The sequence below is a fragment of the Carassius carassius genome, chromosome 26, assembly GCF_963082965.1.
Source record: "Carassius carassius chromosome 26, fCarCar2.1, whole genome shotgun sequence".
NCBI classification, from domain to species: domain Eukaryota; kingdom Metazoa; phylum Chordata; class Actinopteri; order Cypriniformes; family Cyprinidae; genus Carassius; species Carassius carassius.
The window spans coordinates 22,907,355-22,920,935 of NC_081780.1; the positions used below are offsets into that span (position 1 = coordinate 22,907,355).

At 37.6% G+C, this 13,581-nt stretch overlaps 1 protein-coding gene across 1 annotated transcript in view; it reads right to left on the reverse strand.

Moving 5' to 3' along the window:
* The window catches only part of LOC132105974 (stonustoxin subunit alpha-like), a 15,305-nt gene extending 2,846 nt beyond the window's left edge, over nucleotides 1–12,459 (reverse strand). Inside the window, exons 1-3 of the mRNA XM_059511559.1 lie at nucleotides 12,266–12,459; nucleotides 11,996–12,169; nucleotides 2,229–2,402 (exon numbers count right to left, since the gene is read on the reverse strand). Coding sequence (XP_059367542.1) covers nucleotides 2,229–2,389 — 161 coding nt within the window. The 5' untranslated portion in view covers nucleotides 2,390–2,402; nucleotides 11,996–12,169; nucleotides 12,266–12,459. The remainder of the gene's footprint in view (nucleotides 1–2,228; nucleotides 2,403–11,995; nucleotides 12,170–12,265) is intronic.
* Between the last annotated feature and the right edge of the window lie 1,122 nt (nucleotides 12,460–13,581).

The following is a 13,581-nucleotide window of genomic DNA, read 5'->3' on the forward strand; positions in this document are numbered from 1 at the left end:
AAGGTGCAGTTCAGGAGAGAACTTTTAATTATTTTGCATGTCCCCAAATTAAAGATTTAAACCGTTTTTTATGTCAGGCCCATACAAAAAAATAGTTTTGTCCATGAATTTGATTGTATGAGTTTGAATTTTCCAGTCTGAATTTTTTTCCCAGTCCGCCCCTTCTGTAAATTAATGGCAAAGACATGGTTTCATTTACTACACATAGGCCTACTGAAGCTCGCAGTGTTTTCAACCTCTGCTGCCTCAATATAGGAGTACACGAGCACATAAACATAATTTCTAGAACTGCTCTGTGTCACTTCATGGGCATTTTACTTATTTTGAGAAAACTATCATCATATACAAAGAGAAAGCTGTTTAAAAAAAAACACCAATGTTTCAGGAGTTTAGTACACAGAATACGTCACATGCTTATTAGATATCTGTATTTAAGTTGATGTATATGCTTTAATTTATTATTCTTTAATTTTCACAAATTTAGAAAAGTAATCAAAAAGTACTCAAAAGTAATTAGTTACATTACTTTAATAAAGTAATTGAAAAAGTTACATTACTATTACATTTTAAACAGGGTAACTTGTAATCTGTAACCTATTACATTTCCAAAGTAACCTTCCCAACACTGAACACAAGGGAAGATGTTTAGTGTGTGTTACTTTTTCTTAAATGCTAGTTAAGGAGGGAGGCGTTTCCTCATCTCAACACACATACTCATGCACACACAAACAGAGCCGATTTGGAGAGAAATGGAATGCACAGAGATTGTTTCAATGCAAAACTGGGGGATTGGGGTGCACTCTAATCTCTTTTGCTGTTGATTTATTTGAGAACTGCGCATGGACAGACTCAGAGGTGACACCAGATTTTGCATAGTTTAGAGTTACAAATCTTACCAGCGTGCTTTGAGGGCAAAATGTTGTAGCCAAAATTATATCCATACTGAAAGTAATTTTTTGCCAGTGCAGTGCGCTTCCAGAGAGAGCCAGCCCACACACACTTCTGATTCTCTTTGATATTGTTGCAATCTGGCCATATAAACTTAGATCTAAATTACACGCTATGCAACTGGATTGTGGACTTTTTAACTAATCACACACAGTGTGTGAGAATTGGCGGGCACACTTCCTCCACCCTTCTTACTAACACCGGGGCCAACCCAAGGATGCATGCTTAGCCCACTGCTTTACACCCTTTCCACACAACGACTGTTCTGCCTCCTTTCCATTAAATCATATTGTCAAATTTGCAGATGACACAACAGTGTCTCATTAACAACAACAATGGGATCTCACGTCTGGTCTCATGTACGCAAGTTTTTGAGTAACCTGAATTTGCGCACAGCATAGTAAATATGGTGGAGAATTGTAGAATGACAGCATTTTGTTCATTTCTATTTTCCTCACCATCAAACGAAGCTCATTAGTCGATCATTAAGCAGTAAGAGTAAGATTAGGTCAGCTGTAAAATCATTGTGCAGTGGCCAAACCAAAATTTTTGCACACGCAAGGATTTTACACAGATATTCAAACATGAGTGAAGTATTAAGCTTTGTTTATGCTACATAATTAATAACAGTTAAGCAAGCGATTGTTACAAATATAGCAAAAACTGAAACATTTGGATTCTAGTGGTATGAGACAGGCTCTTGAGTCCAATGCCATTTATAGAGTGAGGGGAATAGGCTATAATGTTTATATTTAGGTTACCAGTATTTTAGTATACATATAAATTATTAATGTAGTATTATTGTTTGCAATTAAAAGGTTAAGAGGTGTTTTTGGAGTAAGATTAATATCTCTTTCATGAGGTTACTGGGTTTTGTTTTTCACTGTCGTAAACTGTAGGGGAGAGGCTTCTAAACCGGGGTGTTTTTAGTGACGTGATCTTCAGATGATGATTGTTTTCTGCTGCCACATTTATCAACGTGAGATCATTTGTACGATGAGATTGGCATCATACGAATGTTTCATGAATCATGTGTGAGCTCTGTTGTAAGTTAATTTGTGCACATGGATCTGCGCTTGTTTCTATGTTGGACTGATAAATGAGGCCCAATATCTATTATTTATGTGATCTTTATTATTTATGGGATCTATGTTTGGGCTTTTGCATCGCTTTGCACTTTGTTACTATTGCTATGCAGTGGTAAACGATATTTCATTGTTATTATGACAATGACAATAAAAGATAAGATAAATTTTAACAATTATTCTTGCTTGACATACTTTAGTTTATCCAGTTTGCAGTTTGGATCCTGCAGTTTTTCAGAGAGCAGCTTGACTCCTGAATCTCCTGGGTAATTGTAGCTCAGATCCAGCTCTCTCAGGTGTGAGGGGTTAGAAGTCAGAGCTGAAGACAAATAACGGCAGCCTTCTTCTGTCACCATACATCCAGACAACCTACAGAAACATACAGCAACAGTCCACATCACATTAGTTTGTTTGTTGCAAACATCATATTATATGTTGTATCCTTATGGTAATGAACTGATTGAATAAAAACAACTGTTCACAAAATGTTAATTTTGCACTCATTTAACATTATCAGTAGGGATGTAACGATGCACTCCGAGCCGGTTGAAAATCGATAATAATATGTGACGATTCGTGTCGGTTGAGATGTTAAACGAATCGCGATACACGTTTTAAACAGCAGGGGGCGCTGAAGCAGTAGCCTATATCTTGACCTCGCTTTAAAGGCGCGATAGCAGCGAACAAGCTGTAACTTTAAACAGTAGCAAAAATGGCGGCGGCAAGTGTAGATGACGTTGATGTTGAGGATGCACCAACCTCATTCAAATCGGATGTTTGGCGGCATTTTGGCTTTCCGAAGACTAAATATGAAAGCGGTGAGGTGGTAACGGACAAAACAAAAACTGTGTGCAGATACTGCAAGAAGATGTTAATATACACCAATAGCACAACAAACATAATGCAGCATACAAACCGTCACCACCGTGAGAAGCTCCAGTCACCGCCGTCTGCACGTAAAAACCTGTTAGTGGGCCAAACCACACTGACCGGCGGATTTGCAGCCCCACTCGCGGCGACGAGTGCGAGAGCCAAGGAGATCACAAGGTGTATCGGGTTTTTTCATGGCAAAAGATATGAGGCCGTTTTCCGTCGTAGAAAATGAAGGATTTAGGCTACTCGTCAACAAATTGGAGCCCAAATACACCATTCCATCACGCCCCCACTTTAGCCAGACTGTCATGCCAGCGCTTTACAGGGAAACAAAATCTAAGGTAATTGAGACCCTCAATTTGTTTATTATGGCATATTTTTCTAAATGTGTTTCCAAATGTGTTTGTGTAAACTAAGTATTAATGATACAAATTATAACAAATATTTAAAATCTTGCCTTTATAACAATGTGAAACCCCTGTCAATGTTGTACTTAGATTTTACTTAGTCTTTATATTTCTGCTATTCCTCTGTGTAGGATGAGGGCAAAGAAGGTGCCAGTGGTCACCCCCCTGCAGCAGAGCAGCCTCTTGACCAGACAGACAGAGCAGGAGCAGAGCTGAAACAACCTCCTTCCAAGAAGACAGCATTGGAAGATCTCCTTGGAAGGACTTTCGATGAACCAGTTGCACAGCACATCAGTCAGATTGATGCAGAAATTAATAAGTAGATTAAGAGCTGAAACATCCATTTTCCTCAATAGCTGTCCACTCAAGTGGTGGAAAGAGAATGCTAGGCTATACCCACTGCTATCCAGTATAGCAAAAGCATATCTCTCCACACCAGCCACCTCTGTCCCTAGTGAAATGTTTTTTTTGGGGACATTGTGAATGTGGAGAGATCTCAGCTTCGCCCAGAAAATGTGGATATGCTGATATTTCTTAAAAAAACATGTAAAAAAAAGATTCTAAGCTCGGAAATAGCACTGGCAAAGCCTTAGTTTATATGAAAAGATTTATTTTATTTGTATTATTTATTTTATTTGGGATTTGTTTCTAATATTTCAATTTAGTTTTGTTATTTGACAAAGATATTTCAGTTTCAGAAAGAAATGTACAGCATTTTTTCTGAGTGAGAATGAAATAATAAAAGGAAACTTTTTCATTTATCTTTCTTAAATCTCATTTTGTACAAACAATCGTGAGAAAATCGTATCGTGAAACCAGTATCGTGAATCGCATCGCGAGTTCAGTGAATCGTTACATGCTTAATTATCAGTAAGAAAGAAATATTCCCCCACGTCAAGTGGACATTAAACATCTTGCATTTAAATACGAAAGTAAATAAGGCGTTAGACTGCTCACACAGACAAAAGTGCCGTGATACTGCTTCTGAAATCTTATGTTGACAAAGTAGTGAAAAAAATATATATAATTGAGAAGATTTAAAAACAAAAACTTGCAGATTCTCACGGCTTCACTTGACATCTTCACCTCCAGGTACAGAAGCTGTCAATCAAAACATCACTTTCCAATTAGAATATTCTGCTATCCCTGCTCACATGAAAGATTTCCCCTAAAATGAAACTAAATGTTTTATTTTGCTAGTTTCACGAGGGTTACGTACGTAACCAAGATTTCAATCAGGACCACTTCCGTCAAGTATATTTATGACAATTATAATTGCATACAGTTAGTGTTGGCGGTATGGTTATGTTCTGGGCAACACTCCACACGCCTGTCCATGCAGCCATGCTTGGACAGAGTGGGGAGAGCAGCAAGACAAACCCCCCTGGGGTACAGAACAGAACCATTATAAGCATATATAATTACAATTCACAATTACATGAGTTGTAAACAAAAGTCATAGAGACTGCTTCCAATGAAGACATTGTAAAGAAAGAACAAGTAGATCGGATTACAGGTTCAGTTGGTGGAGTTGGGGTTGGAGGAGGGAGTTAATTGCAAGCAGTAATGCGATGGAAGAGACACTGAATAATGGGAATTTAAATAGACCGCAGGTGATAGGTGTCAAGACTGGATTGGTACACATCAGGAACAGCTGACTGCTGTTAGTCAGCTGATGCAAGCGTGACTAACATGGCCTGACTGAACTAATGCGATGCTCGATTTCAATACGTCAATCAATCCGTCAAGTATATTTATGACAATTATAATTGCATACAGTTAGTGTTGGCGGTATGGTTATGTTCTGGGCAACACTCCACACGCCTGTCCATGCAGCCATGCTTGGACAGAGCGGGGAGAGCAGCAAGACAAACCCCCAAAACAACCATATGCCAAAACTCTTTAACACAACTGATGCAATCTGAATGGCCAGCAATGAGAAATGTTGCTTGATACTATATTTATGGGGGAAGCATCACCCAAACTCGGAGAGAAGCATACAACAAGCATGTTGCTTAGCTGCTTATGCTAAATATTTGAGAGAACTGTATGGGGGAAGCATACACCCCTAGCAGCAGCAGCCTAATATGATGGCAGTTTGTATATCATTCAATTTAAGTCTAACATGCTGAAAAATCACATTAAGGTGGGGGGTGGGAGCGTCACCCAAAGTTAAGCTATAGAGGATGTGCAACAAGTATGTTCTTAAAATGCTTAAGCAACTGTGATTGTAAAGGGGGAAGCATACGCCCCTAGCAGCGGCAGTCTGATATGATGGCAGTATTATCCAATTTAATGTATCTACCATGCTGTAAAAAATCACAAAGGGGGAAGCGTCACCCCAAGTTAAGCAACTGAGGATGTGCAACAAGCATGTTTCTTAATATGCTTAAATCTCATACCAATCCCGAGTACCCACAGAGCAGTACGAATCCCCATCTACAAAAGTCCCCAGCCTGGTCATGTCTGCAAAACAAAAATACAGCTTCCGATTCTCTCTGGAAAACCAAGCTCCTGGAGGCATGCTGTGGTCGGAGCTATAATACTGATTTGTGTTCTTTCCATAACATATATTCACTTATGTGCTGATTTCCAACAAAAGACATAAATCTGATGCAGTGGTACTTACCTAACTGGGGTCTTCTACCATGTTTTAATAGCAAACGATGTGCAAATCCAGCGTCAACCTGGTCTTGTTTATAAAACATTCATCACTGAAATGATGAGAAAACTTGCTAAACTCCATTGTTGCCTCAGAAAAGCAACAGCATTCACAGTCCATGTAACGCTAGGTTCTTTGAGAAGCTGAATTTGGTAAACTTTCCCCTCACATCCAAAACACACTTATTTGGAGACATTCTTAAACAAATCCTATGCAGCGCTGCCAACGATTTCCTGATGAAGCGTGTTTACGGGTGAGGTCTCGCTCTCCTCTGGTCGAGATGTGCATGGGCGTGCTTTCCCAAGAGAAATGCTCATAAGGAGTTCCACCATCGTCTACGTCATAGATCCATCATCGAAAAAACTACCAAAACTTGTACCACCCAGAAATAAGATTTCTCCACTCATCCGAATTGGCCATGTTTAGCATGAAAATCCATCTCTTTAACACTGAACAACTCTGAATCCATGAAACACCAGTGTAGCCCCACTTTAAGCAAACGTGTGATACATACGACCCCTTGCTGCGGCATGAGGAACATGTAATATGCATAAATGCTGTAGGTTGCATAATGGAGGGTGGTAGTCCAGCAGGGGAAGCATGCACCCTTCGGAAACTTAGAATGGCGTCCAGTATGAATGAAAATGCTCCATAGAAACACCTCCGTCAGAATAAAAATGCCTAAACCGAAATGGTAATCTGTTGAGAGGTAGGATAACCTTCTATAGCCGAACTAAATTAAAATCCTGCCATGTAAATATGTTAAACTGATTACTTGTACCCATGTAATCACATCAATAGTTGGTCATCAGAATGGGAACATGTCGGCAACGCTGTGCATTCAGTGATTAGTAGACACTGACATTACAGTAGAGACTGGGAAATAGTGGACAAAGATGATAAAATTCCACTTGCTGGCTTGCGGTCTAATCAGTCAATGATTTTGCAGGCAGCGTTTTTGCCCGAAGGCACCTCATGAAATGGATTTCAGACAGGCTGCTGAGGCTGAGTAATGGTTTAATGATCTACAGCAAAATATAGAGAGCTTTGGTTATAACTAAGTGGATATTTCATTACTGCAATATTAATTTCTCACTAGAAATTACATAAGTGGAAAACATTATTCAGAAACATACATTTACACACAAACTGACCACGGACCGCAACTTTCAGACGCCATCTTTATTTTTTGGCTTAACTGTCACAGAATGGAACGCACGGGATTGTGGGATATAAAAGGCAGTGAAGGATACATCTATGCTGCCTTCAAAAACCGGCCAGATGAAGTCATCTCAGGAGACAGGAAATAAGGCTGACATTGATTTCGGACATGTCTTGAAGCCTTGTGCGACCTCCGAAGGCAGCATTTTTCAGTTTTCGGATGCAGCCTATGATAGTGAATAGCTCAATAAAAACACTTGACCAAATTTGCCTGTCATTTTATGAATTATTACAGATTCATAAACCCATTTGTAAATGTTGTAGGATAGCTCATTGCAAGCACTATCTGCATTCATAAGCTGCCCCCCCGTGATTCACGTTTTAACAAAACTTGGTGAGAATCATGTATTTTACCATTTAAATTTACTTTTTTTTTATCATAATACAATTAATTTCAGAGCTGCATTAAAGAAGGTCTTAGGCTACAGTTATTTCCCCTTGCTAAATTGACATGCCTTGGTGCTCTGAACTGGCCTACACCCCATGGTTGGGTCCCATGACCACCATTACTGTAAGGCAGGATTAAGCATGGGGGTTGTAGGTGGATCACAGATGAACCAGATAGGAAGTTCTTTCTTTTTTGGCTCATCTCTTTGACTCAAATAACTCTATTTTTCATGTATCTAATTTTCAGGCCTCCTCTCACTATAAAGAGAGTTATCTTCATTGATGCCTCTGCTTGCCAGAGCTCCACTAGGAAAGCATCTGTGAGTTGTAGGCTTTCTGTGACCTTCTTTACAGTGATGTCTTGAGCATGGACCATAGTTTAACCTCCTCTCGTTTAGAGATTTATCATGTTGAAACCTCCGCTCCTAGATTTTGGACAGGCAGTAGGGTAGTATGCTAAGTTGTTAGGCTCTCTGGGAGCCTCCTTAGTTACAGATCTTAATGTGGAGTTTTGCTATGCCACTAGGTAACCATGGTTCCCCGAGATGCTGCATACCTTTTCCATGCTTATGGAATTTCTGCAAGTCTCCTTCAAATTAAAAGTAAATGACATGCAAAAAGTACTTAACCGATCATTTCAAATTCACTGTTTAAGCAAATGTAAGGGGTGTTGACACATGAACAGGAATCTGTTGAAAAATATTTTGAAATATTTAAGTTAGTTGAGTTATAGCCAGTTCATATAGCAGACCCAGGTTTTAAATTTTTTCAATGATGTTTCACAGTCTCAGATTTTATCTATATTTCTCTGATACTTGGGATGCATATGCAATCCCATAGCTGTCATCTATTAAACAGTGTACATTCAGCTAAAATTTCTTTTCTTCTTTTTATATTAAACAAAACATACAAAAATATGTATAAAATATGTATATGTAAATTGCTTAATCCACAGCAGAGTGTTTCATCCCTTGCTGTTAGTCGCAATTTTTTTATTTTATTTTTTATTTAACCTTTATTTAACCAGGAGAATCCCAATGAGATTTAAAATCTCTTTTGCAAGGTTGACCTGGCAAAGACAGGCAGCAGCATATAAAACGTAATACAAAAACATAGGTACAGACAAATAACACAGAAAACTAAAACTTCAAATCATTTGCAATCATTTTTACAATCTAAAAAACATTTACATATTAAGGCATCAGCCTCTACGCCTTTCATTTTAGATTTAAATGCGTTTAGCGAGACTAAATAAGTTCGTTTCAAGTCCTTTTGTAACGTATTCCATGCCGAGGTTGCAGAATACAGACATGCCTTCTTTCTTTCCCAATTCCGAGTCTTTGGCACAGAGAGCATAAAAAAGTCCTGAGAATGCAAAAAGTGTCGCCCATTGCTTTTCTGTATGATATAGACACATAGGTAGCTTGGCAGGAGACCAAGAATGCCTTATATATAAAAGTGTACCATGGCCTGACATCCAACCCGAGAGTATAGCTCACAGTGGTGAGTCAGTGCTTTGCAATTTGTAATAAACCTCAAGGAAGCATGGTAAGCTGTGTCAAGCATATGAAGATTCTGTGCAGAAGTATGCATATATAAAATATCACCCTAATCAAAAACCGATAAAAAAAGTGGTGGCCACCAGTCGACAAACGACAGAATGACAAATCCAATCAGCAGATATGGGGATAGTTAGGTGGCCATGATGGTCAGAGGCCAATGGGCAAATTTGGCCAGAATGCTGATGTCTACTTTTCTCAAAAGACATCCTGGGATTTAGTCAGAGAGGGAGTCAGGACCTCAGTATAACATTTCATTTGAAGGATGGTGCTTGTTGACAGTATTATGTCCCCATCACTATACTGTGGCACTAGGGCCAACTCAGACCACAGGGTAAACACTCCCTGCTGGCCTTCATAGCACCTCTTCCTACAGCAACCTCGTTTTCCCAGGAGTTTTCCTAATCTCACTGTAATCAACACAAACTGAGCTATAATAATATGTGAGCAGCATGTATGTATACGATTGTGTTTCTGAGAGAAAAAAAATGTTATGTGTGGTTAGTGAAAATCTAAAAATGTTAAATCACTTGAATAAGGCAATAAAACACATATATTTGTTCCCGGCACTTTTGAGAACTGGAGCTTGTAGCCTTGAAATTTTCTTTCAAAATTATGTGAAAATCATCTTGTTTACTCACTTACAGAAAACAATATATTGATTAAAATTTTCTAAGACACTTTTTGTTGGTAAAAGTCGTATGGGAATAGGCGTCAACTATCATTAAAATCATTGTGATTTACACCTGAGAAGACAAAGGCCTGCATAATGAGCTGCATAATGAGCCTTTCAGTCAGCTGTGTGTCACTGACGGAGGAGTTACAAGAAAGAATATGAGGACAAAATAAATCTATTTAATTTTATGTTTGTAGTTTATTTAGAATATATTTAATTGTCCCACAACATAATTTAATATCCACTTGGGGGAGCAGTTAAACAGTTTGTTAGGAACAATCAAAGCGGACTTTCAAATTGAATTTTTTGCATCATTACTCCAGTCACACAATCCTTCAGAAATCCTTTTAACAATCTTATTTTTTTACAAAAAAACATTTATTGTTATTATAATTATTATTATTAATGTTGAAAATAGCTGAGAATATTTTTTCAGGTTTTTTAGGGGGGATAAATTGAAATAATAGCATTTTTTGTTACATTTGTTACAGTTACATTTATTTGTTACTTTTATATTATTTACATTTGAATGTTATAGTATTGTATATTGTTATTGAAACTTCATAATGTTTCACTTGATTATACATTTAGTCAGGAATTATAGTTTGGACAATGTCTTTGGAAAATGTTTACACGTTATGTAAAAACTGGTACAAGTATATAAATAAATAAAAAGAGACTTACTCATGTTTATGATCTCTGCTGAATAAAGCGCTTCATTCTTTTTTTCTGAGGAAATCCAAATCTTAAATCCTCAACCACATCACATCTTTTTGGGGTGAATTATGTATCCTCTCATCGCAAAGCAAACAGTAAAATAAAAAAACTTGAACAGTCTCGCTGCGTTTTCTTCTGTTGTGTGGGCATAATCAAGCTGCGCGCTTCAGTGAGACATCATAATCTGAAAAGGGCGTTCAGCGCGGGGGCATGGTCACAGCAGATCATGAAGGGAGACGCAAAAAATGGACATTGTGTTGTTTTCATATGGATTACTTTATCACAGAATATATGTTTTCGGGAGCACTTGTTTAGTTTTAAAGTAGACATGTCAGGATTTCTATAGATATCTCTCTCATGTCTCTTCGTTGAGTATTCACTGTGTTACAGTTTATTTTAATGACACATGTCTAAATGAAGATCAGTATAGACAAAGGATGCAGACAGCACACCTTGTTTGTTATCTTAATTTTATAAGTGCACAAAGTTTTGTTATTATGTCTGTATACAAAAAAAGTAGACCCTTTACAGATTCGATTGACGTATTGCTCTTATCTGTACGGTCAAAACTTAAAGTGTAATTTAAGTTTTCGGGGTGATCAGGAGAAAATGCCTCATAACTCGTATACGCGTTAAACGACTTCAGAGGGTTAAAATGTAAGAGTACAAATTGTTATTCAGGATAGTAATTTGATGTAATTTGTGTGCTTAACTCTATTCATTAGAGCAGCATATTTAATCTAAATATGTGTGAACTGAAAACACAGTGTTTACATACCAATAATCAGTTATGGACTGTCTTCCCATTTTTTGACATTCTTCTTGCAGATATTTGTTAATTTGAGAAGCATTTACTGCAAACTGAGTCATACTTAATAAATATAGTGTCACACTTCACTCGTATACTGTTTGTGTATAATCATACATTTTAATAATTTCATAATGATAATCTGATGATCATACTAAGCCATATCACATTCTCACAGTCATGCATTGCTAGAATTTATAAAAGGTTATTTTCCATCTGGCATAACACCCTTTTAATATACTCACCAAAGCCATGGTAATGTTGTACCCTAGCTAAAATAAAGTGCATTGTAATAGATCAGGGATCCTCAACTCTGGCTTGCGAGATCCACTTTCCTGCAGAGTTTAGCTCCAACCTTGATCAAACTCACCTACCAGTGATTTTCTAATGATCCTGAAGACATTGATTAGCATGCTCAGATGTGTTTGATTAGGGTTAGAGCTAGACTGCAGAAAAGTTTATCTCACGAGCCAGATTTGAGGATCACAGTCCTAGACAGTGCTTCTATCTTATGGAGTGCTGTCAGCAGCTATCTTTGAAAATGCAGCAGCTTTAAAGATTTTTTGAGAGCAGATACCGCATTTGTTGACAAAAGTTAATGGACATTTATTATGGTGGCATTTTGCTAATTATTTTATGGAAAACAATTTACCTCAGTATCTTCAGCTGAAAGTTTGGATTATTCAGTCCTTCAGAAAGAATCTTCACTCCTGAATCCTGCAGGTCATTATTACTCAGGTCCAGCTCTCTCAGGACATAGTTTGAGGATTGTAAAACTGATGACAAACTCCCACAAGAATGAGCATTGAGATAACATATGGAACATCTGAACAAGAAAAACACAGTACATAAATCTTAGCAGTGTGATTTTTTTTGTGATGAACTTCCAAAGTAAATAAAATGAAGTATTTGAAACTCAAACCTCAGTATCTTCAGCTGACAGTTTGGACTCTTCAGTCCTTCAGAAAGCAGGTCCACTCCTGAATCCTGCAGATCATTGTTACTCAGGTCCAGCACATTCAGATGGGAGTTTGAAGACTGTAGAGCTGAAGCTAAATATTTACAGGACTCAGCAGTGAGATTACATCCACATATCCTGTGAAGAGAACAAAACAGTCACATTAAAGGGATAATTAACTGAAAAAGCAAAATTGTCTTTGTAGTATGAAAACATCCTCGTCAAAACCTTCTCGTTAGTCTAAAAACAGCTTATCTACTTATAAGCCAGTCTGGCAAAATGAAAGGTTGTAATGATAGTGTGGATAAACACCACTTCCACAGAAGAATAATGCCTGCTTGAAAATCACTGCCTGTTTAGCCCCTCCCACCAATTTTAGCCCTGCTGGTTTAGCCCTGCCCTTGCAGATATTCGACTGATAGTCGAATCAAATGTTTGGGGGCGGGGCAAAATACATTGAGTCAAGTCAGACATCTGACAGCCATAATTACTGATGTTAACATACAGGGAAAATCTGTAACAAATGCCTCGCAGATACAAACATGGTATATAATATTTTTATGTTTTGATTAAAAGATAGTTAACATTAAACCTCAGCAAAACCCTAACAATTCATAATTTTTAACAATAGTGCTCTCATTATAAAGTTAACCTATATGACAGTAGTTATTAATGTTCTGCATTTCTGTTTTGAGCTGCGCGGGCTGAAGATGACCAGTAGAGTGAGCATTTGATAGCATGTTTTTAATCAATGGGATTAATCTCATAACTTAATGTAGAATATGCTTTGTTATTTAGACAACATAACATTAATATTAAGACTTATAGGCTATCTGCAAAAAGACCCCGAATGCACATGAACGTGTCTGCGCGGCTCTGAATGAACTAATTTTGTGGACACGTTTTTCACGAAACAATGTGCAGAAACATGGCAGCTAAACTCTAAAGATTCACAGCGTTTATTATAATGGTCTTCTCATTATAATAGTATGGATGTGACAGTCCAGTCATAGTTATTAGTCTGCATTGTAGTTTGACCTGCTCGTGCTGTGCGATGAAGAGATATCACCGTAGTATTACAATGAAGCGCTTAACTGAATCAAACACATTTTATATCAGGTAAATAATATATCAAGTCAAGTCAAGTCACCTTTATTTATATAGCGCTTTAAACAAAATACATTGCGTCAAAGCAACTGAACAACATTCATTAGGAAAACAGTGTGTCAATAATGCAAAATGATAGTTAAGGCAGTTCATCATTGAATTCAGTGATGTCA